The sequence below is a fragment of the Lichenostomus cassidix genome, chromosome 4, assembly GCF_008360975.1.
Source record: "Lichenostomus cassidix isolate B80296 chromosome 4, HeHo_3.0, whole genome shotgun sequence".
Taxonomy (NCBI): domain Eukaryota; kingdom Metazoa; phylum Chordata; class Aves; order Passeriformes; family Meliphagidae; genus Lichenostomus; species Lichenostomus cassidix.
In genome coordinates this window covers 8,537,838-8,563,357 of record NC_139484.1, presented here as the reverse complement: position 1 = coordinate 8,563,357, position 25,520 = coordinate 8,537,838, and the positions used below count along the sequence as shown (strand labels likewise).

The 25,520-nt window shown below is 38.9% G+C and overlaps 2 protein-coding genes and 2 long non-coding RNA genes across 7 annotated transcripts in view; 2 read left to right on the top strand and 2 right to left on the bottom strand.

Annotated features, from left to right (window-relative positions):
* Positions 1 to 970: 970 nt before the first annotated feature.
* LOC146437802 (uncharacterized) lies at positions 971 to 7,248 on the bottom strand. The gene is made up of 3 exons (XR_014851540.1): positions 7,007 to 7,248; positions 1,662 to 1,740; positions 971 to 1,106 (listed from the first exon to the last, which is right to left on the bottom strand). It is a non-coding gene; the product is annotated as an uncharacterized LOC146437802 (long non-coding RNA).
* FABP2 (fatty acid binding protein 2) lies at positions 3,909 to 5,937 on the top strand. The gene is made up of 4 exons (XM_085057798.1): positions 3,909 to 4,051; positions 4,719 to 4,891; positions 5,494 to 5,601; positions 5,827 to 5,937. The coding sequence occupies exons 1-4, from the start codon at positions 3,985 to 3,987 to the stop codon at positions 5,875 to 5,877; spliced, it is 399 nt and encodes a 132-aa protein (XP_084913924.1). The 5' UTR covers positions 3,909 to 3,984; the 3' UTR covers positions 5,878 to 5,937.
* Positions 7,249 to 7,648: 400 nt separating the features above from the next.
* Positions 7,649 to 8,616, top strand: LOC146437801 (uncharacterized). Its single transcript, XR_014851538.1, has 2 exons — positions 7,649 to 7,952; positions 8,302 to 8,616. It is a non-coding gene; the product is annotated as an uncharacterized LOC146437801 (long non-coding RNA).
* A 1,438-nt stretch (positions 8,617 to 10,054) lies between these two features.
* The window catches only part of USP53 (ubiquitin specific peptidase 53), a 28,987-nt gene continuing 13,521 nt past the window's right edge, over positions 10,055 to 25,520 (bottom strand). For 3 of the 4 annotated variants that reach the window (XM_085057786.1, XM_085057787.1, XM_085057789.1), the window contains 8 exons: positions 24,880 to 25,029; positions 24,238 to 24,409; positions 23,158 to 23,307; positions 22,391 to 22,534; positions 21,265 to 21,994; positions 19,266 to 19,339; positions 14,470 to 14,581; positions 10,055 to 13,693 (listed from right to left, as the gene is read on the bottom strand). In XM_085057786.1, the coding sequence (XP_084913912.1) occupies positions 12,706 to 13,693; positions 14,470 to 14,581; positions 19,266 to 19,339; positions 21,265 to 21,994; positions 22,391 to 22,534; positions 23,158 to 23,307; positions 24,238 to 24,409; positions 24,880 to 25,029 (2,520 nt within the window). In that variant the 3' untranslated portion in view covers positions 10,055 to 12,705. The remainder of the gene's footprint in view (positions 13,694 to 14,469; positions 14,582 to 19,265; positions 19,340 to 21,264; positions 21,995 to 22,390; positions 22,535 to 23,157; positions 23,308 to 24,237; positions 24,410 to 24,879; positions 25,030 to 25,520) is intronic. The other variant, XM_085057788.1, reaches the window with a different exon arrangement.

Sequence of the window (25,520 nt, the reverse complement as noted above, 5' to 3'; positions counted from 1 at the left end):
AAGGTTTGAATTCCCCTCTGAGAAGTGGCAGTGTTCCCAGCAGGAGTACTGGGATACATTTCTTACCCAGCCCTGAAAAGAACATAGCCCTGAGCAAGGGCATTTTTATTGAAGAGGTGAACAAACATTACATGAGGTCTTTCTCATCTGGTACAGCTGTGATGCCTCATTAACAAATGGAGAAGACAAAAAGCTCTTTCCTCCAGTCACATTTTTAGTAACAGTGGTGAGAGCTATTGCATTTCACATTCCCATGGAATCTTACCCTTTAAGATTTTTAGAAAAACTCACGAGTGCGTTTGTTCTGGTGGTAGGCTTTAGGAACAGATTTTTGGAATCTGACAATCATTGGGATTTTCAAACACTCAGAGAGAGTAGCATTTCTTAGCACACACAGAACTTTAGAACCATTTCAGCTGAAAAATACCACAAGTTCATAATGGCTGCTAAATGGCTGAAAAATCTATAGTTCACATAGGTCTGTCTTGTTTATGACATTCCAGGGGTAAAATCCAGGGTTAAATGCGGCGTTAAACACACAATCTCTACGATGGTATGGCGAAGACACTTCATTGCAAAAATCTAGGGTTTCTAAACTGTTAGTTTGTTATGAGTTTACATACTTGTGAAGCACAACAAATGTGCTTAACTTACTACCATAAACTACAATAAAAATAAGCATTAAATATAACTAACTACAAGCCCCACAGTGTAAGCACTTTTTAGTTTTAAAAAATGTTTTACAATTATGTAAGTTATTCTTCACCTTTAATTTAACTAAATTATTCTTAAAATGCTTTTCTAGTTAGCTGAAGTAACAAAAATAAAAATTTTACAAGAGCAGCAAGGCCCTCACCCTGCAAGGCCTTTCTGCTCTGCAACAGTTAAATCATACCACTACTTTACACATGATACATTTGCATATAAGCATTCAGAATCCCTTTATTGTAGTAAATGAAGTCATAGACAATTTATTTTATTATATATAGAGCTTTTTAATGAAAGGAATATTCATTTTACAGATAAGTAGAGGGGTTAATTTGATTAAGGTCATGTGGAAAGTCCATTTCTGAGCTGGAGAGAGAGCCAGAGCCTGGGTGTCCATTCTGTTTTTATGAGACATGAAGAAAAGAATTTTTATCTGAAACCATATTTTCCTTTTGCATAATATCTGAGCCATACAGGGTGCTCTCTTGCTATTATGCTGTGCTCAGAAGAACCATGGGGGAAACTGGCATATCAGTCTCTATGTGGCAAGCGACAAACGACACTAATAGTCAGAGATTCTTACAACCTTTTCTGGAAAAGCACACTTACTTTTATTGGCAATTGTTCACTGTCACCTTCTTTTCCGTGAAACAAGGTCAGATTCTATTATTCTAAGTAATCCTAGATTCACTTTAGCATACAGAAACTGGTAAAGTAAATACCAGGGTTGTTACTGCTTTAATCCTAAAGTGCACTTCTAGATTTTTTTAACCTGAAGCTTATTAACTCCTGCATTTCAGTTCTCTCCAATAAAAAAACTCTCAAAAATGCAGCACTTAATGGATCAGAGCCATTACACAGAAATTAAAAAGCAGTGTATCCAGGCAGTTAAGAGTATACTTTAAGACCCACAGCCAACTATTAATTAGTCATGCAAATGGATCTATACTCACTGGAAATTTCTAGGTAATCCTCAAATGTTGAATTCTCTTGTTGGACAGATTTCATATGAGCAGCATCCGGGAGATTCTCCTTGAACCAAAATAAAACCAGAAATTCAGCAAACAGGCAGCTGGAGCAGGACAACATCTAGCTCAAGTAGGATCTAATCCTGCAGCAATACAACATCCCACTGCAATATGCACTTTGAAATGATTTATCCAAGAGATGGCATTAGTTAGGCTCCATCAAGCTCCTGGTTGCTAATCCACCCATTTTTATGCTTAAATTGGCTTTACTGGTGTAGAATTGTCTATTTGCCACATCGATATAGAATTGAAAACGCGTAGTGAAACTCCACAGTAAGGGATCCATCTTTGCAATTCATCCCAACATATAATGAAGAATCATTCAGTAGGACACACTCATAAATACTGCCCAAGCAATCTGCATGTTTTATCAGGGATTAAGCTATCTCTAATTATATAACATTATATATACCACTATCTTCATGGGTATATTATGTTTATGCTGGCACCAAGCCTTAACGAATCCAAGAGTTCTACTGTCCTAGCTAATTTTAGTCAGAACAACTTGAATACAAGCCACAAAACAATGAACGAGAGATGAATACAACCCACTGCAAAAGCCTTTTGGTCACTCTGATCTTTGGAACTTCACTGTCAATTGCCATCACAATACACCTTGCTATGATGATCACAGATTGGCACGATGAGGTTGGCATGGCCATATAAGTTAATAATTTATTCCCCTTCACCGTATCTAAAGATCAAACTTCAAAGTTAGTAAGTTTGTCCATTTTCAGTGTTCTGAAGCTGGCACATTGAAGAAAACCACGAAGCCAAGAACACACCCTTAGCTTTCAAGAATTTCATGAAACCAGCAATATTAAAAAACAGGATTTCAATGCACCACCTAAGAAAAAGTTCTAGCTCTAAAAAGCACACAAGGAACAGGTAGACAGAAGAAGGAAAAAAGTTGTGGAAATTCCAACTAAAAGTAAAAATCTATAAAAACAATTTTCATTATCATTTTAGAGGGAAAACCAACTATTATAGGAAGACAAAAGAACTCTACGTGAAGAGTATATTGTATGATTCTAGTACATATGAAAACCCAAAGTCATATTCTGGCATGTTGAACAACTGACATTATTATAGGCCTCAATTTTCTACTAAAAACAGCAGAAGCTGCACTACATCACTTCCAGGAAAAACCTTTCTGCAAAGACTGTAAAGAGAGTTATAAGTTTTGTTATGTAACACCTTGGATGAACTATAGCTTGACATTGAGTATTTTTGTTTATGTATATATACTACACACGTAATGCAAGCCTGACAGTGGTAACTGCAAAGGTCAAGATACACACCAGCACAATAAAAAGAACTAATATGACTCTTAGAAGGACTCAGTTTGCCCATTTACTGAGCTGGCTAAAGGGTAAGATGGGCATGCATGATTAGCACAGCACAGGGCATGCGCTAAAACACTTTTTGAATTATTCAGGTGATAAAAAACTGCATGAAACTGGAAAGAAACTGCATATGAAAACTACACATGGAGACCTAACTGTTGTGAAGTGCACATTTTGAGGTACTTCCCTCACCACCATTAGGAGTAAACAGCCTGAACCCCTCCAGTTTGGCTAGTTTCATCACTGAATGTGTTATAATGAAGAAAATTTGTAGAAGCCACTGAGAATTTAAACTATATACACTAAAAAGTGATCACATGAATAGAGACTTCCATCTGAATTTTCACAGCTCAGTGTTAGGCAGCAAGAGGAGAGCTTATTGAAACAACCTGCAGACATTCAGTAAATCCTCCTGCCCCATGCTTGTTTTGTTGAGCAGAACAGACACCAAGTGAAATCTAATGGACAAAGTAAAGAATTGTGTTTGCTTTGCTGGGTAAATAATATCACCTCTAGTTGCATAAAGACTCTCCGACGAGCTTGAAGATACAGCTGAGATAAAAAATGTCAAGAAATGTTCTCTGTTTAATTATTACTTTCAACAGATACCTGATTTTTGCTACACATGGTGGCTAGAATGCATGGATTAGCAATTTTTAATTGAGATGAGCAATAAAGATACTGTCGTGATCTGGGGGTAATAAGAGAGAGAGTCAGCAAGCAGTGTGGTCAGGACTGGGATTTTGATTAAACTACAGCAAATTTCTCCTTGAAGAAATCAGTGCATCAGTTGAGCTTTACTCAGCCACATCATCCTGTAAATTGCTCTCAAGATAAGGCAGTACATAAATTCCCTTTGCAAAGACACAGTCCTGCAGAGCAGTCCTCCTGCAAGCACAGCCATGGCATTCGACGGGACTTGGAAAATTGACAGAAATGAGAACTATGAGAAGTTCATGGAGGCAATGGGTAAGGCTTACTTTTCCAATCCCTTCTGCAGAAAAAAATACCACTACAGCTGAATACAAACTCAAACTGTCTCAGAACTGCCTTCAGACTAGACTGTCCTTTCACTCTTGGATGCTCTGACCCTGCATTTCTTTTCTAAATATTCTGGGGTGGGGGGAAGTTGCTAAAAATATTCTGATTATAATTACATTATGTTAACCTTAAGCATCTTCACTAATTCCAAATTTATTTCAGGTAAAAAAAGAACCTCTAAGTCTGTATTGGAGGAAAAGGCTCAGAGATTTTGAATGGATAAACTTTAAGCAGAATTCTATAGCTGTAATATTATTTTGACATTAAACTGGTTTAAAACTTACACAGGGAGGAAATCATCATTCTTAAATTTCAGCAAAACACTTGATTCAAGTAATTCTAACATCCTGATATTTACTTAAAGTTTGTACAAACTGTGCATTATATGGATATAAACCTAACCACTCAGGTTAGACAGCAATTCGTATTATATGTGTACCAGTGAATATGGCCTCAATGAAAATTGAAGGATAAAAATTTGGGTCAGAAAGCTGGAATAAACTCACTTGGCCACATAGAATTCACTAAAAAGGGACAGGTATGATGCTCTAGAGGTTTGGGTTTTTTTCTGATTTATGTTAACTGATTTTTCTAGGTGTTGGCATGATGAAAAGGAAGCTGGGAGCCCATGATAATCTGAAGATCACCATCCAACAAGATGGGAACAAATTTATCGTCAAAGAAGTCAGCAACTTCAGAAACATAGAGATTGAATTTACTCTGGGAGTCAACTTTGAGTATAGCCTGGCTGATGGGACTGAACTTTCTGTAAGAGTCTTTCTAATTCAGTATTTATTATCTGATAATGACTTGACGAAGTACAGTTTCAAGATGAATTATTTGCGCTCCTAGTTTATAATTTAAATTTTACATTTGAGTTACTTTAAATGTTATTGACCCTGCCTGTTCAGGAATGCTTGCAGCTTTGTACACCAAAGCACAAGGAAATCTTAACTGTTTATGGTTCAACACTGTACCATGGCTCCCACTGTAGCAGGGTTCCAGAGAGAGCCCAAAAAGCAGAGCAAGGAGCAATTTTCACAAGATGAAATCGAGGTGATTTGCAATTTTACTTCTTCTAGCACTCAAGTCCACCATCTAGAGTGCAGAGTGGGTATTTGTAAGGAGCTACATTTTCTCTGTTGATATAATTAATTTAAATGAGGTGTATTGACCAGTGAAAAACACCTAGCTTGGCTATCATGCATTTACATAAACCAATGGTCTTATTAAAATTTCTTTTTTACAGCCTTTCTAAAAAGCCTTATTACACTTTTAATTTTAATTTTTCTCCTTTAAGCATTCTACAGCCTTTAAATCAAATCAGTGTCATAACTGCTGCAAAATATTTGGGTTTTTTCCCATCATAGGGTGCTTGGACCCTGGAAGGAAATAAACTTGTGGGCACATTTACCAGAAAAGACAATGGAAAAGTACTTAAAGCATACAGAGAAATCGTGGGTGATGAACTTGTTCAGGTGAGTTAAAAAGTCATTTACATAAAAGTTTGCAATAGAATGAACAGAAACAGTTTTAAGACCTGTTCTAAAAGTAGAAAATATTTTCTTCAAGCCAAATAACTTCATTTATCTCCAGTTGAAATTCTCAAGTCGCCTATGAAAATTTCAAACTCTCTGAACCATACCTGGGAAATGAAATTTTGCAATTCCAGCCACTGATTTTTCTTCTTAATTTCTTAACAGACCTACGTATATGAAGGAGTTGAGTCCAAGCGATTCTTCAAAAGGGGCTAAGCACTGCATGGAGAGCTGCACCAGAATGAATAAACAATAAAAAAGATGATTTTCTACAAATCTTCTCTGTGTGGTTTTTTTTTCCCTCTTCCATCCCCTCAAAACACCTCCCTAGCTGCAGTTACCTAGCCCTGCTGAAAACGTGGGCTAGTTCTTTATATTATTGTTTTGCCTTGAATAAAAATATCCCAATTGCCAAATGCTAAAATAGCTTTTGTACCAAGTCCTACCTAAGTGTCACAACATAAAAGGCTGCAGAAATTACTTTGCATAGGCAGCACTGTAGTATCTTTTACACAAGCTCTCAAATGGAAACTTAGTTTCTTTACAAAGGTATTTATACTGAGAAACAGTTTCTCTGTGTATCTAATATTGCGCAAAAGGGTGGGAAAACCAAAAATAAACCAGATAATACAGGTGGGGACAAGGCTTAAAAGGGAACTACTGTCATTGTTTGACCCCAAATCTCTAATGTACTTCATCTACAACACATGCTTAACCAATATTTGCTATATGAAGACAAATCCATCCTTACTTCTACTGACAGAACTTATTACGGAAAACTGCTACCCCAAGTGCTTGTTTGAGAGAAGTAAGGTCTGTTCAGAAGCATCTGCTCTGCATTCTGAAGCAAGCATTGCGTTAGCCCTAAATATGAAGCTAAAGAGGGATGTTACCAAGAAGAGTTTCTGGTCACTCTCCTGGACACAATGAAAATAATAGCCCTGATTTTAATATGGAGTGAACTGGAAAGACTGAGGGTGGCACATCCCAGCTGTGAGTGTGGCATCCGGTTGTGCTGCTTCATTTACCTCTGCAGCTGAGTGTTGTGCAAATAAAACACACAAAAGACACTGTCTACATGAACTTTCCCATGTTTTTTCAGTGCACAAGCTCCAATTAACCTTCCAGGAAAGGAGTGTATCTTAAAACAATTTCAATTTTCATAAACTTCTGCACAACAGGATTTCCCAAAAGGTCTTCTAGTTTCTCTCAGGGTATCATCTGCTCCTTAAGACACAGCATCGGAACGAACTCGTGAGTGTTCATTTCCACACAGGTGGCAGGACAAGACCAACACGGTCTGACAGGACAGACCGCCTGCTCTTCCCCAGTGTCCATATCTCACCTGGCAGGGAGCAGCAGCCAGCAGCGCCCAGGCAGGAACGTCAGTCACCAGCCCAGGAGGAGACCCCACAAGCATTGCTTCTCCCAGTGACGAAGGGACAACCAAGAGCCCTCAGCACGCCCAGCATCTTTACCGCAGAAGCCCTCCCGACAAGGCGGTGCCCGAGGCGGAATGGCAGGGAACGGTGCCTCAGGCGGGAAGGGCGGAGCTGTGCCTGAGGCGGGAATGGCAGGGCGGTGTCTTGAGGCGGGCAGGGCGGTGTCTTGAGGCGGGCAGGGCAGTGTCTTGAGGCGGGCAGGGCGGGGCTCTGGCTGAGGCGGAGGGGCGGGGCTCTGGCTGAGCGGGGAATGGCGGGGCTTTGGCTGAGGGGGAAAGGGCGGACCTGTGCCTGAGGCGGGAATGGCGGGGCGGTGTCTCAGGCGGAGGGGCGGGGCTCTGGCTGAGGCGGAGGGGCGGGGCTCTGGCTGAGGAGGAGGGGCGGGGCTCTGGCGGAGGGGCGGGGCTCTGGCTGAGGTGGGCGGGGCTCTGGCTGAGGCGGAGGGGCGGGGCTCTGGCTGAGGAGGAGGGGCGGGGCTCTGGCTGAGGTGGGCGGGGCTCTGGCTGAGGCGGAGGGGCGGGGCTCTGGCTGAGGTGGGCGGGGCTCTGGCCGCGCGTGAGCCCAGGGGTGTGGCGGCGCTACGTGCGCTCCGCTGTCATTGGCCCCGCACCCGGAAGAGCCGCTGGCGCCTGCGCGGTGGGGCTGCTGCGCGACTCCTCCGGGAGGAGATGGAGGCGGTGGCGCGGCGGCGGCAGCGGGAGCAGGAACAGCAGGAGCGGGAGCAGGAGGATGGTGGGCGGTCACGATCCCTGTCGGGACAGTCCTACTGGCTAGACCTGTGGCTCTTCATCCTCTTCGACCTGGCGCTTTTCCTGCTTATCTACCTGCTGCCCTGAGGGCGCAGCCTAGGTGAGGGGCGGCGTTCCGGGACGCTCGGTCGGTCTGTCGGTCGGTCGGTCGGTCGGGAAGTCCCGAGGGGCTGTGCCGCTCGAAGGGAAGGCTTTTCTGAGGCGGTCCAGGAGCGGGTCCCTGGGAGCAGCCTTGGCATTCCCACAGCCCCGCCTCAGAAGGCCTCGGAAGGAGAAGTGCCTCTCAGGAAATTGGAAAATAATTCCAGCCAACCCCCAGCTTTGTTTGTTTGCGAGATTTATTATCCGTTCTTTGTTTAGGCGGTGTGATTGATGCACCTTACCTGTCAGTACCTCCGAAGGGCTGTGCATCACTGCGGCAATAACCAGAGCTTTTCTGTTCCCTCCAGGGCCGCTCTCACCGCGAGATGCACCTTACCAACACCGGCGGTGCAAGAGGAGGACCATTCGTGCGGGATAAGCAGCTGCGAACACGACTCGGCTGGCGTCTGGCTACAGAAGACACATATTTATACACTCTATCCTAGCAGATATCTGCGTGTCACAGGAATTACTGTTCAGGTTATCCTGTAACATGTTTGTGTGTCCTAAACTGCCTTAATGGTCACGTAAGACAGACTGACTGTGCTTTTGTGATCAGTGCCTAAACGTTTGTTGTGCAGAAATGGAAGTATGCACTGTTTGAATAAAATCCAGTGAAAGGACACCCTACAGAGTGGCTGAGACTAAAACCCAGCTCTTGTGTGGACTGAAGTTGAAATATCATCTGTTCCCTCAAAAGATGAAGCTTAGCCAGCTGTTTTAATTCCAAAAAGTTAATTCTGATGGGTTAATGCTGGTTGGTTTTCTGTTACACCTTTCTCTTTTTTCCTTCTTTACCTTCAGCAGTTACAGAGCCTTCTCAGGCTCAGTATTTATACATATAAATATATACAAATATAAACATGCCAGTGTTTAACCCAGCAGCAGTTTCCTGTCCTCACTTACTGATTAAGATAAATCAGGTTCTGATTTCCTTGCTAAACTGTGAAGGAGGAGCTTACAAGAGCAGCCTTGAGTCACTGGCGGATGACACATAAAGAACCCTCCTCACCTTCCAGGGATGGCAACAAGTAGACAGTAATAGGTAATTAAAAGGTTTCAACATCAAGTTCCTATCTCACTGTATGGAGAATTTCAAACCTGTGTTAAAGAAAAGAAGCTCTTGCAGTCTTCAGAGAAATAAACAGAAGCTTAGCACACGGAGTGAGCTTTTTGCAAGGTCAGGTTTGGGGGAAGATAGTCTTCCAACTATGGGTGGAGAGGGTTCAGTTTTGTTTGCTATTTTCCCCTTGAGAATACTGATTTCTAATTCTGAGAACTACAACCCATGCTTGGTTGGGTTTTTTTCTAGGAATACATATAACAACATAACTAGATTGCAGAGACTTTGAAGCATAGAGGTGTGTGATTCAATGTCTTCCCACACATTAAATGAAAATGGCCCAGGATCCCATTAAATCGGATTTGGGGTACAAAAGTGGACATATGCTCATTCCTTACTTTCCCCCCCCGCCCCCGCATGATTTCACAAGTGAAATCCCCAAGGAACAACATGTTAGGAAAGGACTAATGTTGCTCCATTTCTCTTTTGATAAGAAAGGTGAGATTTAAAGGGTATTAAGGCTTAGAAAGTTGAATTTCAAAGTATCTTCCAGTTATTTAGTTTACTCCTCCAGGCAGATCTGACATTAAAGATTTTGCTTATCTCAGAAAACTTAAGAGCTAATGAAGTGCAGGCTTGTGCTGCAATGGGCTCAGGCTATTCCATAGGCACATGAAGCTCCTAAGTACACAAAGCCTGGCAAATTTTGCTTAGCCCTAGTAAAGATAGCTCATGTATTTGTCAATTACTTGTCACCAAGTCTGTAGGATTATGGTATAAAAATTGCTTTATGCATTTCATACCAATTTTAAAAGTTTAATCTATTTAACAGCTTTATAAATAAATCGTTCAGAAGATCAATTTTACTGTTCAAAAATGGTAACCAAACCACCCACTCTACAAAAAGTTAGCATTATCTAAGCACTTTAAAAATGTAGTTCTGGAAAGCCAACTTGTTTTTTTTTGTTAAACGTGGAACACAATAAGAACAGACGACAAAGATTTTAAATTTTTATCTTGATATTTTGAACAAGCAGAACTTCGCAAGAAAATAATTCTAAAGACTGAAAAATATATTAATTACAAGACTTGTTAATATCTTTACTGTTACAAAAATTGTCTAGGCTCTTATACAAATCTATAGCTGGAGGGAGACATTTATAAAAAAATAAATAGGCACCCTAGGTAAGTTAAAACGAGTTATCACATATTAGTTAGCAAATATTACGTACATACATACATGGAGTGCAGAGTCAAATGTAAAAACGAAGGTGCCTTGATTAGCTGTCTATTTAATCATTAAATACCTGGTAAACATGGGTTACAGAGAAAGTTGTCTGGTAAGATTGTTTCAAGCTAAGTGAGGAGACTGAAGTACACTAAGTTACTGCAGCTAGTTTAGAGAGGAGTTTACCAGTTGTGCTTACTGGGAGCAAGAGTTCATTGGTATCAGTAAGAGGCATTTGTATTGCTCATGGTACAGAAGTATCAACATTGCTATGCATATTTAAAAATAAGTGTTCTAACATCATTCACAGTTGTTGCTGTGCAATTCATACGTAAAAATACTGTCATTTCCAATACAAGATTTTTTTTTTTTGCAAAACATTTTACAAATAATACATTATTTACAAATTCCAATAAAGTTTGTTTTTACACAGGTATTAGAGGACAGTTGCACTTAGCTGGCTATGTATATTATGTAACATGGCTAGATGAACTAGAAAAGTTTAATTTACAGGTTCTGAAATCTCTCTTAAAAATATTACAATAGGAATCACCCAAGCTCTTATATTTTTAGTGTTCTTCTGCATTCAACTGATTTTCTTACAAAAGGATCATTGTTTAAATTGCTGTTTACTAGCAGCCATACAGAAACATGCATAGTATTTTCACTATAAATTCTAGAATTCTTTTTTTCCCCCCAACTGCTACAACAAATTTTGATCAAGAAGGTAGAAAGAAGGTTAATCTGAGATACCTGGTTTGTTGCATATATATAATGTTCCAGTTCTACTGTAAGGTACATATAATTTAAAAGGAAAAAAACTGACTTTGCCACAGAATAACCAAAACTACTGTTTAAACATTTACCTGGGATAATTGTGCTAAACAATTGCCATCATTTGGTTGAAGCACTAAAACTCATGTATATAAGGTTATAAAAAAAATACCTTTCTGACTAACAGTGCAAGTATGAGTGTTTATTTTGCATATTTAACCTTTTTGCATTATTTTCATAAATAAAAGGCATTGATGTTTAGGTGTAATCAGCAGCACCCCAAGTTAACACTCTAATGTGAATAATGGAAAAATTTAGCCTTTTTGGGTTGTGTCACGCTTTGCTTACAGTTGCCTCAGCACTGACTAGATAGTTCTGTGCACTGATTTAACTAACCAAATAAAAGCAAAATAAATCTTCCTCCTTGTGACTAAGTCAGGTTAACAAAAGACACGGTAAATTCCAGAGTTGCCAAATCTGGAGGCAGAGTGACAGAGCAGAGACGAACCTCTTGCTATGCCCCCTTAGCCACCAGTGGAAATGGCTGCACATTCAGCCTGATCTGCTAATGCAGACCACATCCATGTGTAGGACTGTTCCAAACAGGAAAACAGGTTAGTGAAAACAAAAAAATTTAAAAAAAAAAAAAAATCTAATGTGTGATCCCCAAGAACCAAAATGTCAAGCTGAAAAAAAGGAGAGTTTAATAAATAGCAGCATTGACTTTGCATGCAATTGTAGAATGAGTCAGAACTGAACATAAGCAGTAATTGCTTATAAAATGCTACAAATTAATCTTTCATAGTTGCATGATAACTCTACTTAAAATTAGCGTCCTATTCAGTTATACTGTTTTTTAACTTACGAAGTTAATAAGTTAAAGTATATAGCCTAAAGGGTGAACAAATCTGATAAATGTGTTTAAAAACATACACTAACAGAGCCGGGATATTAATAGGACAGTATTACTGCAGCTTACTTCAATTCTCTTTGAAAGTCTCATTTAACACTTGCAAACCAGAACAGTTTTTAAAGAATTATTATTATTAAGGCTTTTCAAATAAAAAATAAATCCTCTGGGTAAACTTGTCTTAAAGACACTTGAAGGTTTGTGAAAGCACAGACTCTGAGAGACATCAGTTGAAAAAACCATGTCACCTCCTGCTACCTCTGAGGACAAATACTGCTCAATTATGGCTACCTGTACTGCATTAGTTGTGGCAGCATGTTTATTATCCCTTTTGTTAGTCTAAGAACATAATGAGCACAGTCTGAAGGAACACTTCTTAAACTGCAGCTAACTAGATCTACTTCCAGAATTAGTAACATCCAGCTGATCCTGCTGCTGCAAGGTGTGCACACCCCAAGGGACCACAATGAATACAAACCGTAGAAGACAAGCTGAGAAACAGAGGTAAGCATTAAGGCAACTCGAGTAACAAATCAAAAAACCACAAGTTTAGCACCTCTTCTCCTCTGTTCACCTCTGTTTGCATATTCATTTGAACAGTCAGAACTCTCAAGCAAGGTACAGTCAGCTGGGTACCTGGTTATCACACACACACACACACACAGATTCCAGGCTGTGCCCCTTTACAGACTGCATGAAATGCAAGAGTTAGATCCAGGTGTGGGTTTCTTAAAGAGCTATCGACTGCAGTGTATTCCTTCTGCATTTGCCTTGTACCTCTGTTCAGGTGCAGGATGCCTGGGCTCAAGACTGGCATGGTATGGGGCATTCAGATCTACTCCAGTTGCTGGAGGATGTTTCTCCTTGTGGAAACTTCCACTCTCTGTAAAATACAGCTTGGGCCTCTGGTGATACTTCAGCCTGTAGGTGTCAGTCATGCAGCTGTCTACAGAGAAGTAAGTGGTTAGGGACACGCTGTCATTCCCATCTGTGTAACCAGGGCTTGGGCCCGTGTGACGAGATCCTTTCTTTAACATGTTCTCAGACACGGTCCAGAACTCATTAACTGATAGGCAACGTGGAGAATCCGGTTTATGAACAAACACTTCGTTCCCTGGAAAGGCCTCTTTAAGCCTTTGTTCAGCTGGGACTGCACTTGCTTCTGATGCAGGTTTTGAAGGTGCACCTGTTTGCCTTAATGGATTATTTTGCAACGCTTCTGTTGAATTTCCATCCGCTGCCGAGTTATTCTCTGATCCTGACAAAGTGCTCAGAGCATATTTCTTTGGAGGTAAAGGGGGAGGAATGTTCTGGTACATGGCTTCAGACACCCAGAGGGCATCCACCCTTCGCAGCGGGTGCCCAGCATGCTCACTGGGAGGGCTGGGCTGCACCGCTGGCCTTTCCGACACGTTGTGAGGTGTGCAGGGCACCAGCCCTACCTTGGGACCAAGTGTTCTTGTGTGATGAGACTGCGGCTGGGCAGGGGGGGCGAAGTCATTGTGGGTCGGCTTCCTCCCACAGGCATTGTCTGGGAAGGGGTGGGACCCGCTGTCAGCACAATACACTGGCACATTCACCTTCTCAAACCTGTCTGGGTGAAGCCACTCAGAAGAGTTCTGTTCATTTGCCTTGCTCCTGCTGTCTGACTTCACAATCTCTTTAAGAACTGGCTGGAGAGCTGATGATGGGAAGAATTTCCTGTTGGTCTCGGGCATTTCAGCTCTAAAATACAAAACCACACAGAATGTAAGTATTCCTAAAAAGATATGAAAAGATTTTAATAACAGGGTTTTTTTTCAAAGACAGCCTTGGTAAAACTGCTGAAATATTCAAACTGACAAAAGAACCAGGATCTGTTCAATATACAGCCCCTGGAGTACAAGTTGTATTAAATGACTCCAGAGTTTCTTTGATTTGAAATGTAAATGTGTCCCAAGAAGGTAAGATAAATTCCTTCAACATTCAGGACTATGTCAAATACAACCTCTTGCTCTCTTCTAAGCATCCTTGTAACTCTGATACATCCATTTTTCAAATGCTGGATGTTAATTTCAGTTGATAAATTTGTATTTAGATTCTTGATGTTTAGGAGATACTGAGCACTTAAGAGTTCATGTTAGAAACAAGCAGCAGTTTATAAACACAAGTTAACTTTTCCTCCCCTTCCAGCCAAACTTTTCAAAGCTTTATGGGGCGACTGCACTAACCCCAAATTGATTAATCATTGCCTATTGTATATGAATTCCAAACAGAAAAATGTTAAATCCCTCTGTTCTGATAAGAAAACAAAGTAAGCTATTTGGTGACATTGACAGCATCAAAATTAAATTAAAGAGAGACAGAATTTAGGCCTATCAATTACACAAAATACAAAAGGAATTGCCTGTCAAAAATACTGAATACCTTAACTTTTCAATGCTTAATATTGATCATTGTAACGTAACAGAATTCAGTTAATTTCCTAAACTATTAGAGAGGAATATGCCAGTATTAGTTACCTCTTTACGGGAGGACTGGATGCCTGCAAATGTACTTCTGTTGGGAAACCAACATGAGGATAAGGTCTGTAGTTAACTTCAGAATTGATGTGGTCTTTCCTCAAATCTGGGGCTAGAAAAAAAAAAATCAAAATGAACATATGTACAGTCCAATTCCTTCTTTGTAATTCCTCAGAGGTTATGAAACCAAAACACAACAGGACAATTAATCCCTTTCAAGACTCAATATTAATCAATATAACCATTTTGAAGACAATCTGTCATAGAAGATCAGATCTTAGAAGGTGGAGGAAATTTTCTGGGATCTTTGTCGCCAGCAAATAGGTAATTATCACAATTTTCAAGTCCTATAGACATGTTTTCCAGAGTACCCTAATATTTAGTCTTACTGAAAGCACATTTTCAAAAGAAGCTTTTCTTAAAAACATGTTTATTCAAACATCTAAAGAAATTTAAATTACAAAGTAATAACTATGCATGACTTCTAAAAATTCATATTGTGTTATAATAATTAAATAGAATTAATACTGTAGAGACTGGGGGTGTTTTAGGTTTTACAGAAATACATTCTTTGAAACAGTTCCAACCCTAGCGCAGACTGTAAGGCTCATAGAGACCCTGGGCAGACAAAGAGCACTATCACCCTTGTGCCCCAAACACACAGCACTGAGTGCCTGGGCCAGCACTACTGCACTCTCACTCTGGAAGCTCCTTTTATTCCCCAGGCAAGGAATCATTCCCTGAAAATATACAAGTTCTGAACAAGACAACTCCTAGTGAGCAGGAAATAAAGGAAGCATTGAAGTATTCATGTCAACAGCCCATAGAATAATACACTCTCTTGGCAAGTGACAAGCAGCAGTATATTTGATTTAAGATAGATACTCTAAGTCTTCCTAATGCCATGATTAGCCCATTAATATCAGTCACCTGCTCTGAAGCCACTCAAAGGACTGGCTTCTTCTTATTACTATCACTATCATTATTATTTTCATTATTACAATGGTTTATTTGGTCTGTGTACAGACTACACTCCCAACTGCTACACCTATTTCACTTGTTATTTCACTAAGTTTAAATATTTAAAGTCTTGGAACTTTAGATTTATGAACATACAAGTCAAAACCCCAATAAGAGCACAGAACTAAACTGAAAACTTTGGGTGCTGCTGTTTGGGTCACTTTGAGGGCCAATATTTGCCCTATATTTCTGTGACGAAACTAAAGACATGAAATCTTTGACCAAGAACACAGGTAGTAGAGGCTAAAGCAGCATATAGCGCAAGAGAGAAAGCCACCATATGGTTTCTCTCAAGTCTTGAGATGAAAAACTCCATCAAATATGTCATGATGAACAATACCACAACCTTAGAAATACTATTTATTGGAAAACATCACTACTCAATGAGCCCATGCAAGGGACATGTAATTAACCTCAAAGTTCAAAACTGCTCCTGTGCCATGGAGCTACCTAACAGTGAGACAAGCAACACCGAGGTAACATTTTAAACGCAAACGTTAAATTCTGCTGGAGATTGTGGTTATTTTCCCTGCCGAAGCATTCCGCAGGCGGCCGGGAGGCGGCAGCAGAGGCCAGCGAGAGGCTCCCCCGGGCACATCCAGCCGCACCAGGTGGTTTGTGCCTGAGGAATTCCAGCGAACTTAAAAATAGATGTGTTATTTTCCCTTGTGCTGACAGGACAGCCATGCACGGTTAAAACCAGACGCCGGCTCGATTGGGAATTTTGGCTCGACGTTCTGTGCAAACCTAAATATGGGACACACGAGCACTGTGCTCAGCTGGAGCCCAGCATCCTTATCAATGGCTCGTGAAGAGCTGAGCAATAAATGAGAGGTAATTGCTTTCTGACGTATAAATCCATCTGGTTTGAAGATTTACAAATATCAGTTTTCACATCTGGGTAGTCAATCCAGATTTTCAAGAGATTAACATCCACTCTACAGCTCACAGGTAGGACACATGAGGTCTTGTCTAACCTCCATTTACACATAGAGAACATGTGCAAAAGTCTGCCAAGTCCACTTTTTGTGGGGGAAAAAAACCCAAATGAAAATAAATACAAAACCCCTACAAAAACCTCTAACAAAATCTCAACACTACATTAAATTCAACTTCCTCTTCATGTGTTTCATCTGCACGTTTCCTGGACTTTCTTTAAAATATTTCCTAAATTATCAATCAAAAAACCCAGCAACACAGCGTAATACTTTTTGTAACAAATATTGTGGCAAATTCCTCTTTTTTAGCCCAGACATTTTCTGTATTCACTTGAAATGACAGGCAAACTTATTGGAAGCTTTGGAAATGTAGAACAACAGCAATCTCTCAGTCAAGAAAGTAAGCATGTTATAACTTGTCCAAAATGGAATATTATTTCTAAAAAAGTGGCCAATCTTTAAAAAAAAAAAAATCTTATATTCAAGAAACTGTACTTTTTGGAGCAACACCCAGTTGAAAAACCTGTCATACATGTCTTTATTTATCAAAGACACTCTAAAAACACATTTGTTTCTGTTTCATGTTTGGTAAACTAAGTACCTACAAGTTTTAACTCTCCACTCATTTCTTTAAACTTGACATTAATGTACAGTGACTGAACCATAAGGTTAAGAACTGGATTTCCTTAAGTGCAGTTGCATGATTTACATTATTACTATAAATGTACAGTTTTCCTAAGCCTATGAGCTCTCTTTTTCAGAATTATGGTTCGTTTGTGGGGTTTTCTGAAGTGACACATAAGCCAAGGCAATTTGGATTCTTCTTCACACACTAACCAAATCTTCAGACCGATTCTAGATTTCAGTTTGAGTTGTCTCATGCTATTGAACTGGACAGTGGGAAAACCATTAAAATTAATAATTTTTCTTTAACTTGTAGAACATGAGGTTGGAAATTTTGCCCTCACTGTTCCATGTCACAAGTTCTTTATACACAGAAACATTTTGGCTCCTCAGTTCATTAAGTTCAAACTTCGTAAACACAAAGTTTTTAATACAAATTTTGGATGCTACACCTGCTTACTCAATATTTACATTCTCCTGCCAAAATCTGACCACACAATTCAGGGATTGACCTTGTGGGACCTTCGCTTCAGTACTACAGTTATCTAGTGCTTACTGCCCATGTAAGGAGCAGCCATTTGATCTCACAATCTCTGTGTGATCCAGTGTTTCTGTCTTTATAATGTTCTGACAATAAGTTTATTTTTTAAGTCAGGGACAGAATTCTGTAAGTGCTGAACAGCAGCCTCATTCAGTTCCAGTAAAAAACAAGGAGCTGGTAAAGCAGTTATACCAATGATGGGCGTAATTAGAAATCCAACATTATCTCCAGAAGAATTTTTCCACACAAAGAAACCACTCAGACATATTTTTTGGACTTGTCATGAAAGCCTAACAAAGATTTCTTACATTCCATTCCTCTCAAAAACAAATACTCACCCCTTCTGAAAGTCCTATTTTCAGGGAGTATGGTATTTACCTACCAGTCCACCTCTTATTCGGAATATTCAGAGATGGAACACAAGGTAATAAAACTGATTCCTGTAAATGACTACTGTTGTCCTGACACGCTTTTTAGACAACCCAAAAATTCAGTCTAAATAAATCTTTAGCCCCAAATACACATGAAATCATCCAGTTCTTCAGATCTCTTTTCAGTCCATTGATCATTTCCATTAAAAGTATTATTTTTGAAAATGGAGTTAAATACATGCACTTTTATAAGAAGCTGTTTAAGAATTTTTAATTCTTAACAATTGTTTTTACTGAGTTAGAGTAACTGAATAGATGGGATCCTATCATCAATTTTTTTTATAATAACTCTGAGGATCACCAGGAATCAGTAGACTTCTTTAAAGAAAATGTAGGATGCATATTGAAAGCTTTAAGCATATTTAAGTACTCTCTCTAGAGAACAGTTCATTGTTTCAACCCACCCAGTTTTCACGCCTAAAGAGCATTTTAAGTATTTTTCACTGGTGGTTTTTTTCCCTTTTTCCTATCCAACTGTGTTTGATAAGAATGGCATGGTACAGAACTAAGGCAAAATAAATATCATGCAAAACCAGATCTTTGCATTCCACGCTACCCATTTTCGGTTGGGTTTTTTTTCTTTGGGTTGTCAAAATACACAAACACCAAATTAGTTCTCTTTCTACAACCAAAACATAGATTAGAATAAGGACAAAAACATAGAAGTGGTATGGCAACACCCCCACCCCCTCACTTTAAGTCTTAGGAGAAACTATACTATACATTATTTGAAAATAAGTATGTTATCCATAAAAATCAAATGTTTCCCGAGGAAGTGGCCTAATATTTATTGCCCCTCTTTGTACAAGCACCCTCCCATTGTTTCAGCAACAGCAGATAATGATTTTGGCTGGCCTCAGGCTGACCTACAATATTTATATGCCAAAGCATTTATCAACTTTATAAAACCCCAGCAGATATATTAGTATGTAAAAGGAAGTAGACTTCCTTATTACAAGTGTTTCTTCCTGATACTGCTTCATATCTAAGAGGAAAACAAATGGTTTCACAGTCCACCCAGACATAAAAAAAGAAAAGAAAAAAAAAAAAAAGTCTTGCTTAGTAACCACCAAGAAAGCTCCTAGAAATGCTTTTGAAGGAAACTACAGGGAGTGAACCAAATTACTGTGTCATTTGTGTTAGGGTTTTTTGGGTTTTGGGGTTGGGGGGGTGGGAGGGGAAGAGAAATTCTGGTACATCTACAATATTTTTTGAAAACTTCATCTTTATCCAGGTTCTTACCATGGAAGTTTCTGTTCTGCTGCGGTACTGAATGTAACACACTGTCAGCTTTTCTGTTTGGCAAGTTCTGTTCACTGTAAAATAAGGACATATGTGATTACAACACTGAACCTATTGAACAGATACCACTGGTCATCTAATTCAATTTATTTGTGGGTATCAATATCTTAAGTAAGTGTAACCTGTTGACTAACTTTCCATCTTGTCCATTTTTCTAAATGATAATTTGCTATTCATTAATACTTTGTTGTGAAAACAAATATCATCCTGAGTTGTGATTGCCGCTTGGTACCTTGTCCATAGGGATTTTCATTTAATTTTTTTCCCCCTCAAACTGGAAAAAAAAGGAAGAAATAAACCCAAAGGGAGAGAAAAAAAAATTATCAGAGGGTTTACTAAATCTTGCTGGTTTAGATAAGCAGAAAACATGAATTATTAATCCAAATAGTGAGCTGACAAACACCCTGCCTATTTCTACCTTCTACAAAAGTAAGGCAGGGAAGAAGATACACAGTGCCAAAGTTTCAATGAAAGAAAAACTGTTATTGAAAGACAGGAAAACAAGAAAGATTACTGAAAGAGACAAATAATAAAGTTAAAAACAAAACAGGAACCTTTTTCCACTTCCAAAAGCTTTCAAGTAATTAATTTGTATTTTCTTGTATTTATGAGACAAGAGTCTGAAAGGTTATCAGGGAACTAATAGGTATTGCCAGCCAGTTGAAATTACCAGTCAAATAAAGAACTTTGATAAGTCCCAGGAAGTCAGCTGCACTTTGATAAAGCATGTTTTCTATTTTATTTGACAAATGTTTAAGCAACAGTGTAAGCAGCTTCTTAATGAACTATGCTGCTTTAAATCTATCATATTCTCCCTCATAAAATGACACATAGAGAATTTCGGTGTCCCACTGCCTCTTGTGCATGCTAAAAAATGAGACAAAATCACTATCTGAGGCAACCATCAAGCACTGAAAATATAACCATGAGTTGGAGTAGCTTTATACACAACAATGTCATTACCCAATAAAAGCAATAAGGTTTTACATAGTGGGATTTTGTTTGGTTTGAGGGAATGAGTGGCAGAAAGGGGAGGGAGGTCAAGGCCTTTTCATATCCTGGTATTTGCCATTCTCTTCTCCCATGAAATAAGTCGGCATGAAAAAATATGTCCAAAAATTTGCTTAGATCCAGCAAATTAAATCTATCCAAGTGACTAGGCTTGGGCTTCCAACTGTGCTCTCCCATATTATGGATATAAACAAGATTTGAAAGAATTAATGGTTTATAGAAGGATCTACATGCCACATGCAGTTTGAGATAAACATTAGTGAAAACTGTATGGGAAAGGATTATAACTTTCTATTTCAATCATCACGTAAGTTTAAGTCAGAATGGACCTCTTCAGATCATCAAGTCCAACCAATTTTAGTAATTTTACACTTTTCAGCAAAGATTTCTTTCAGACAGGTCAATTAATTACCAAGTGATCAATATATATATCTCTAAGGTGTTCTAGAAGGTTGAATTTCTGCACTTTGGCTAGTAAAAGCACACAAGATTTATCTACTGCCATTCCCATCTCCTTGGCATGGCTTGTCTGTACCAGCGTTACAGGTATGATTTATATGGACACTGTATTATTCCATTACAGATGGAAACTTATCCACCGCCTAAAAATCGCCTAAGTAAAGAAGTGTAGCAATGATTACAAATGAACACACCCTGCCCCTCAGCAGGGCCTAGCACTTCTGGCTCAGTGCCTCAGTAACTGGCTCAGTGCCTCCCAAAGAGAACCAGAGTGAAGGTAAATTGAACACTTAATTGCCCACACCCTTATTTCTAGATACACTTTAGTGTTCCACATGCCTGACTTCAAGCAAGTTTCAAAACATGTTTTTTTCTTGGGTGGTTTTGGTTTTAAACAACACATTAACATTAGAACAGGCTATTTTTCTATTAATACAATCCATGCAAGCTCTAAGAGCATTAGCATTACCTGCAGGAAGCACTTTCCTTCACATTCTTGGCATCTGCCGCGTTGGTTCCTTCAATAACAGGTGAGTCCGGATTTGCAGATCCATTGCTGATATGGTCACTGCTTTCATACCCAGATTCTGTCCTCTGAATTTGCCAGTTATCACCATGGATTTTTCTCTCTGTAAATCCTTTGCTTTTTTCAGCATTCCCTTTTCCCTCAGAATCCAGCGAACTTCGACTTCCTGTATCCTGTTTTGTCTCATCTTCATATATAGTCATTAAACCCTTCTGCATTTGGTTCTCCTTTGGCCAGTGGTTAAAGCTCCGCTCCTTCTCAGGCTTAGATTTACTGCTCGCGTTTGCTTTGTGCTTTGGGCTATGCTGTTTTTTCTCAGTCTCACTGAAAATGCTGTCTACGTTCAGTGTCTCTCGCATCGGTTTCCAACCTTTACTTCTGCTCCTGCTGCTGACAGTTCCTTTGTCCCTGGAGTCTTGACTGGTGTCTGTGTCATAGCCAGTGATGCCATCAGTCCGTGTCCTTGTCACTGGTTTCTCCCCAGCAAGAAGAGGCTCTGTTTTGTTTGATCCAAGCACATGTGCAGGAAGCTTTGCTTGGTGAGGTGTACTGTCATGCTTGTAGGGGCCCCTTCCCTGGCTGCTGTAGATCCGCTGATCTGGGCAGTGCCTCAGTGCATTTCCTACGGGAGGAGACCCTGACTTAGCACTGGAACGGTCTTCCCCAATCAAGTCTTACAAGAACAAAAAGGAAAAAAAGCTCCATTAAAGTTCTCATTAATATTTCATAGAATTATTTGTGTTGGAATGGACCTTAACGATCACTGGAGTTCCAACTGCCCTGCCATGGGCAGGGACACCTTCCACCACACCAGGTTGCTCAGAGCCCCGTCCAACCTGGCCTTGAACACTTCCAAGGTGGAAGCAGTCATTTAACAGATATTGTAACAGGTCTAATGTCTCTTACAATATCTCTACAAATCCAATACCTATTTCACAATACTGAAAACTTGGAAACTCTCATCTTACAGTGTGTTCTCTTACAAGGAGAAAAAAAATTCTGCACAAGCAGCATTGATACTAAAAGCAATTTAACCCCTTGATTCTCCTGTTATATTTTTAACATGTACCTCTTTGTCTCCCAGATTCTCTCCTTGGTCCTCTGTCCACATCTTTTCGTAAAGAGGTGAAGTTTTTCATGTCAGCAGCTTTCTGGGCACACTCTCTGGATAAGTCCTTTAGCCTGTCCTTTTGCTCATTGTATCCTAATTTGGCTGCAAACAGTAACTTCTTGTTAAACATCATTACTCAAAAGTCATTCATCACCAAAACACACAAACATACTCATGGACAGTAAGATGTAGTTTTTAGTGTCAGGACAACTTAAGGTGAGTAACGAATTCTTTAACACAGATTAGGAACATGAGATTTCTTTCCAAACACAAGATCAAGTCCATTAACATAAAGGATGACAAATAATGCTGCATCTCACAGCACTACTGGCAAAAAGTGTTCCTCAACTAGTCAGCGATCCCCAGAGCCACACCTCAGCCTCAAGTCATTAATGTGCCTTTTAATCAGTGACATTACTGAGAAGCTTGATAATGTTTGAGAAATGCATCAAGGCCTCAAAAGCCAGTATAGTTAAAAAATAATGAGGGTAATAAATGTTCTGCATTTACAGTTCTCTGGAACTGTAAATTCCATGACAGACATTCAGATATTACTAAAACATTGAATGAATTCTTGAGTAACTTAAGTCAATGATGGAATTCTTCCTTTCAAAATAGTTCTAGTCCCAAGGTTAGAACCCACCTGAAGTGCTATCAATTGAAATATTTAGTAGTAAGACATATCTGATTTGGGTTTTTTGAGGGTGGAAGTAGGGAATACATACCTGGACCTCTACCACCACTTGCTTGAATATGGCTTCTACTGAATGCTGGATTATCTGGCTGAAATTTTTTATTACTCCTTTGATTAGTGGAGTCTCCAATTCCATTCTCTTTCACATGGTCTGATTTAACAGCAGAATGCTTTTCAAATCCTGTCAAACAACATATTTATCTTTAGAAATAAAAGGCTTCCTAACATAAAATTTCCAATACCTAAATTAAAAAAAAAAAAAAAAACAAAAAAACCCAGTTTTTTAATTGTGGATTAAAAAGCTGGAAGAGAAACATCACCAAAGCCCACACTACATTTCAATATACTAGGTAATAAGGTTCTGTAACATTTTATATACTGCCATATTTATAGTGGTAGCCTGCAGTGAAAAAGGGTTTCAATTCTTTCCTCCCTCAAGTAGTCTATTGCTGTATATGATGTGAAGAGTAACATGTCAAATTCAATTTGCCTTTTATTTAAGTTACTTGTAAGTTATGCTTAGCATTAAATTAAAAAACACACAACCCAAGACAGCAGTACAAACTACAGAACCAAAAGATTGGATGCTTACATACTGACGCCTCTTATATACGTATCTGAGAGAAAAAAGGTTTCCTGAAGCTCCTTGTGATTTTTCCCAAAATTCTGAACTGTGCTCTAACTGTGTATATATATAAACATATACAAACACACATGCTTCAAATATCACTACTGCATGAAGCTTAAGTAAAGTTTCTTTTTATATAATTTCTAGAAGGTATTTCACATGTTTCAATACACACATTAAAACATTCATGTATACAAGCATTCTAAAATTTTCTTCTGAAATGCATGAAGTTGTGTGTAGTTACAAACAATAGAAAAATCTTTTTTCCCCATTACCCATTAGTCTCAATTTGTATCCCCTTCTTAACAGGTCTAATATTGAGTATACACACTAATCTCTTTTCTTTTGAGATCTTTTAGATAAAGGTTGTTAAAAGTATTTCAGAACAAAGCAGCCAATCCATTATTACCTTCTCCTTTATAATCCTCATTTCAGAAATACAGCTGATACTGTTATTTTAAAAAATAAGATACATCTAATTACCCAAGTCTTCCCCATTTCCTCCTGCTGCTTTGCACTGAGACCAGTGAATAATCTGCTTTGGTGCATCTTCTGGAGAGACAGCTGTGCCGTCTGGGTTAGCATAAAATAGCAGCAATGGCTGGAAGTGACACCGAATGCACCTGGACACCACGTCTTTCCATTTTGCTCCAATCTAAGAAAAAAACAGCAAAACAAAACACCAAAACTTTATCAACAATGCTGAACCCAAATATGAAAAGAGGAATTTATTAAGCAATGGGTACAAAATGTCAAACGTACGTGAAGATACAACAATTTAACACTCTGGTTTACATAAATTGCAACAAAAAGAACTAGTACTACAAGGGCCAACAATCATATCATCATCCCTCTGGACACAGCTGCCAGTATCTTCTTTTTCTTTAAAAGAAGTACAAATTCTGCAATAGACAAGTGTATGGACATTCTGAAACTTTCACCGTTTGTATGGCACAGCCATAAAGTAGAGGAGACAATTCTAAAGGTTGTGAAAACTGACTTATAAAACTGAAGGTCTGTTAAAATACAAAGGTTGGTTTGACTTCCTTCACCACTGGTGTCAGAAGAATGCCCTCCAGAAAAGAAAAGACCACAAAATTTGGTAGGAGAAAACCCAATATTTACCTCTTTTACATTAGCATCATCAAACAGCACCCATTTGCAGCTCTTGGTGTGAAAGGCAAAGGCACAGTAATGTCGGCTCGTGTAGCAAATCATTCCCACAAGAAAAAGCTCACTGTTTTTGGCATTTTCATCTGTAACCCTATAAAACAGCTGTAGAAATGATTACATATTTTAGAACGTGTATAAAACACTTAGCCTCAATTTCCTGACCTACTGCTGGCAAATACCAATGCTGACATTGGTATTTAATGTCCTGTTGTATTATACAATTTTTCTTTGGCAAAGATACTCATTTTTGCACTTAAAACATTTATTTTAACTTTTTTTCTTTTTTGCATATTTGAAGGAGTAGAATATTGATGCTCTGCAATAATTGCACAAATTTCAAACTGAAAATTATATTCCTAGATTTTCAGCTAGGAAGTCTCCTACATTAGTGATTGTACTTAGGCACAAAAGATACATTTCTGACAGGAATTTTTCCTCTCACAGAAACTGCATCAAGCAGCGCAGTATAACGAATTATAAAAGTAGACAAACTCTATATAATTATATAAACTTTATATAAAGTTAAGTTGTGCTTTTTAAAATATATATATGAATACTTCTATTTTGTTTGTGCTTACATATATATAAAATAA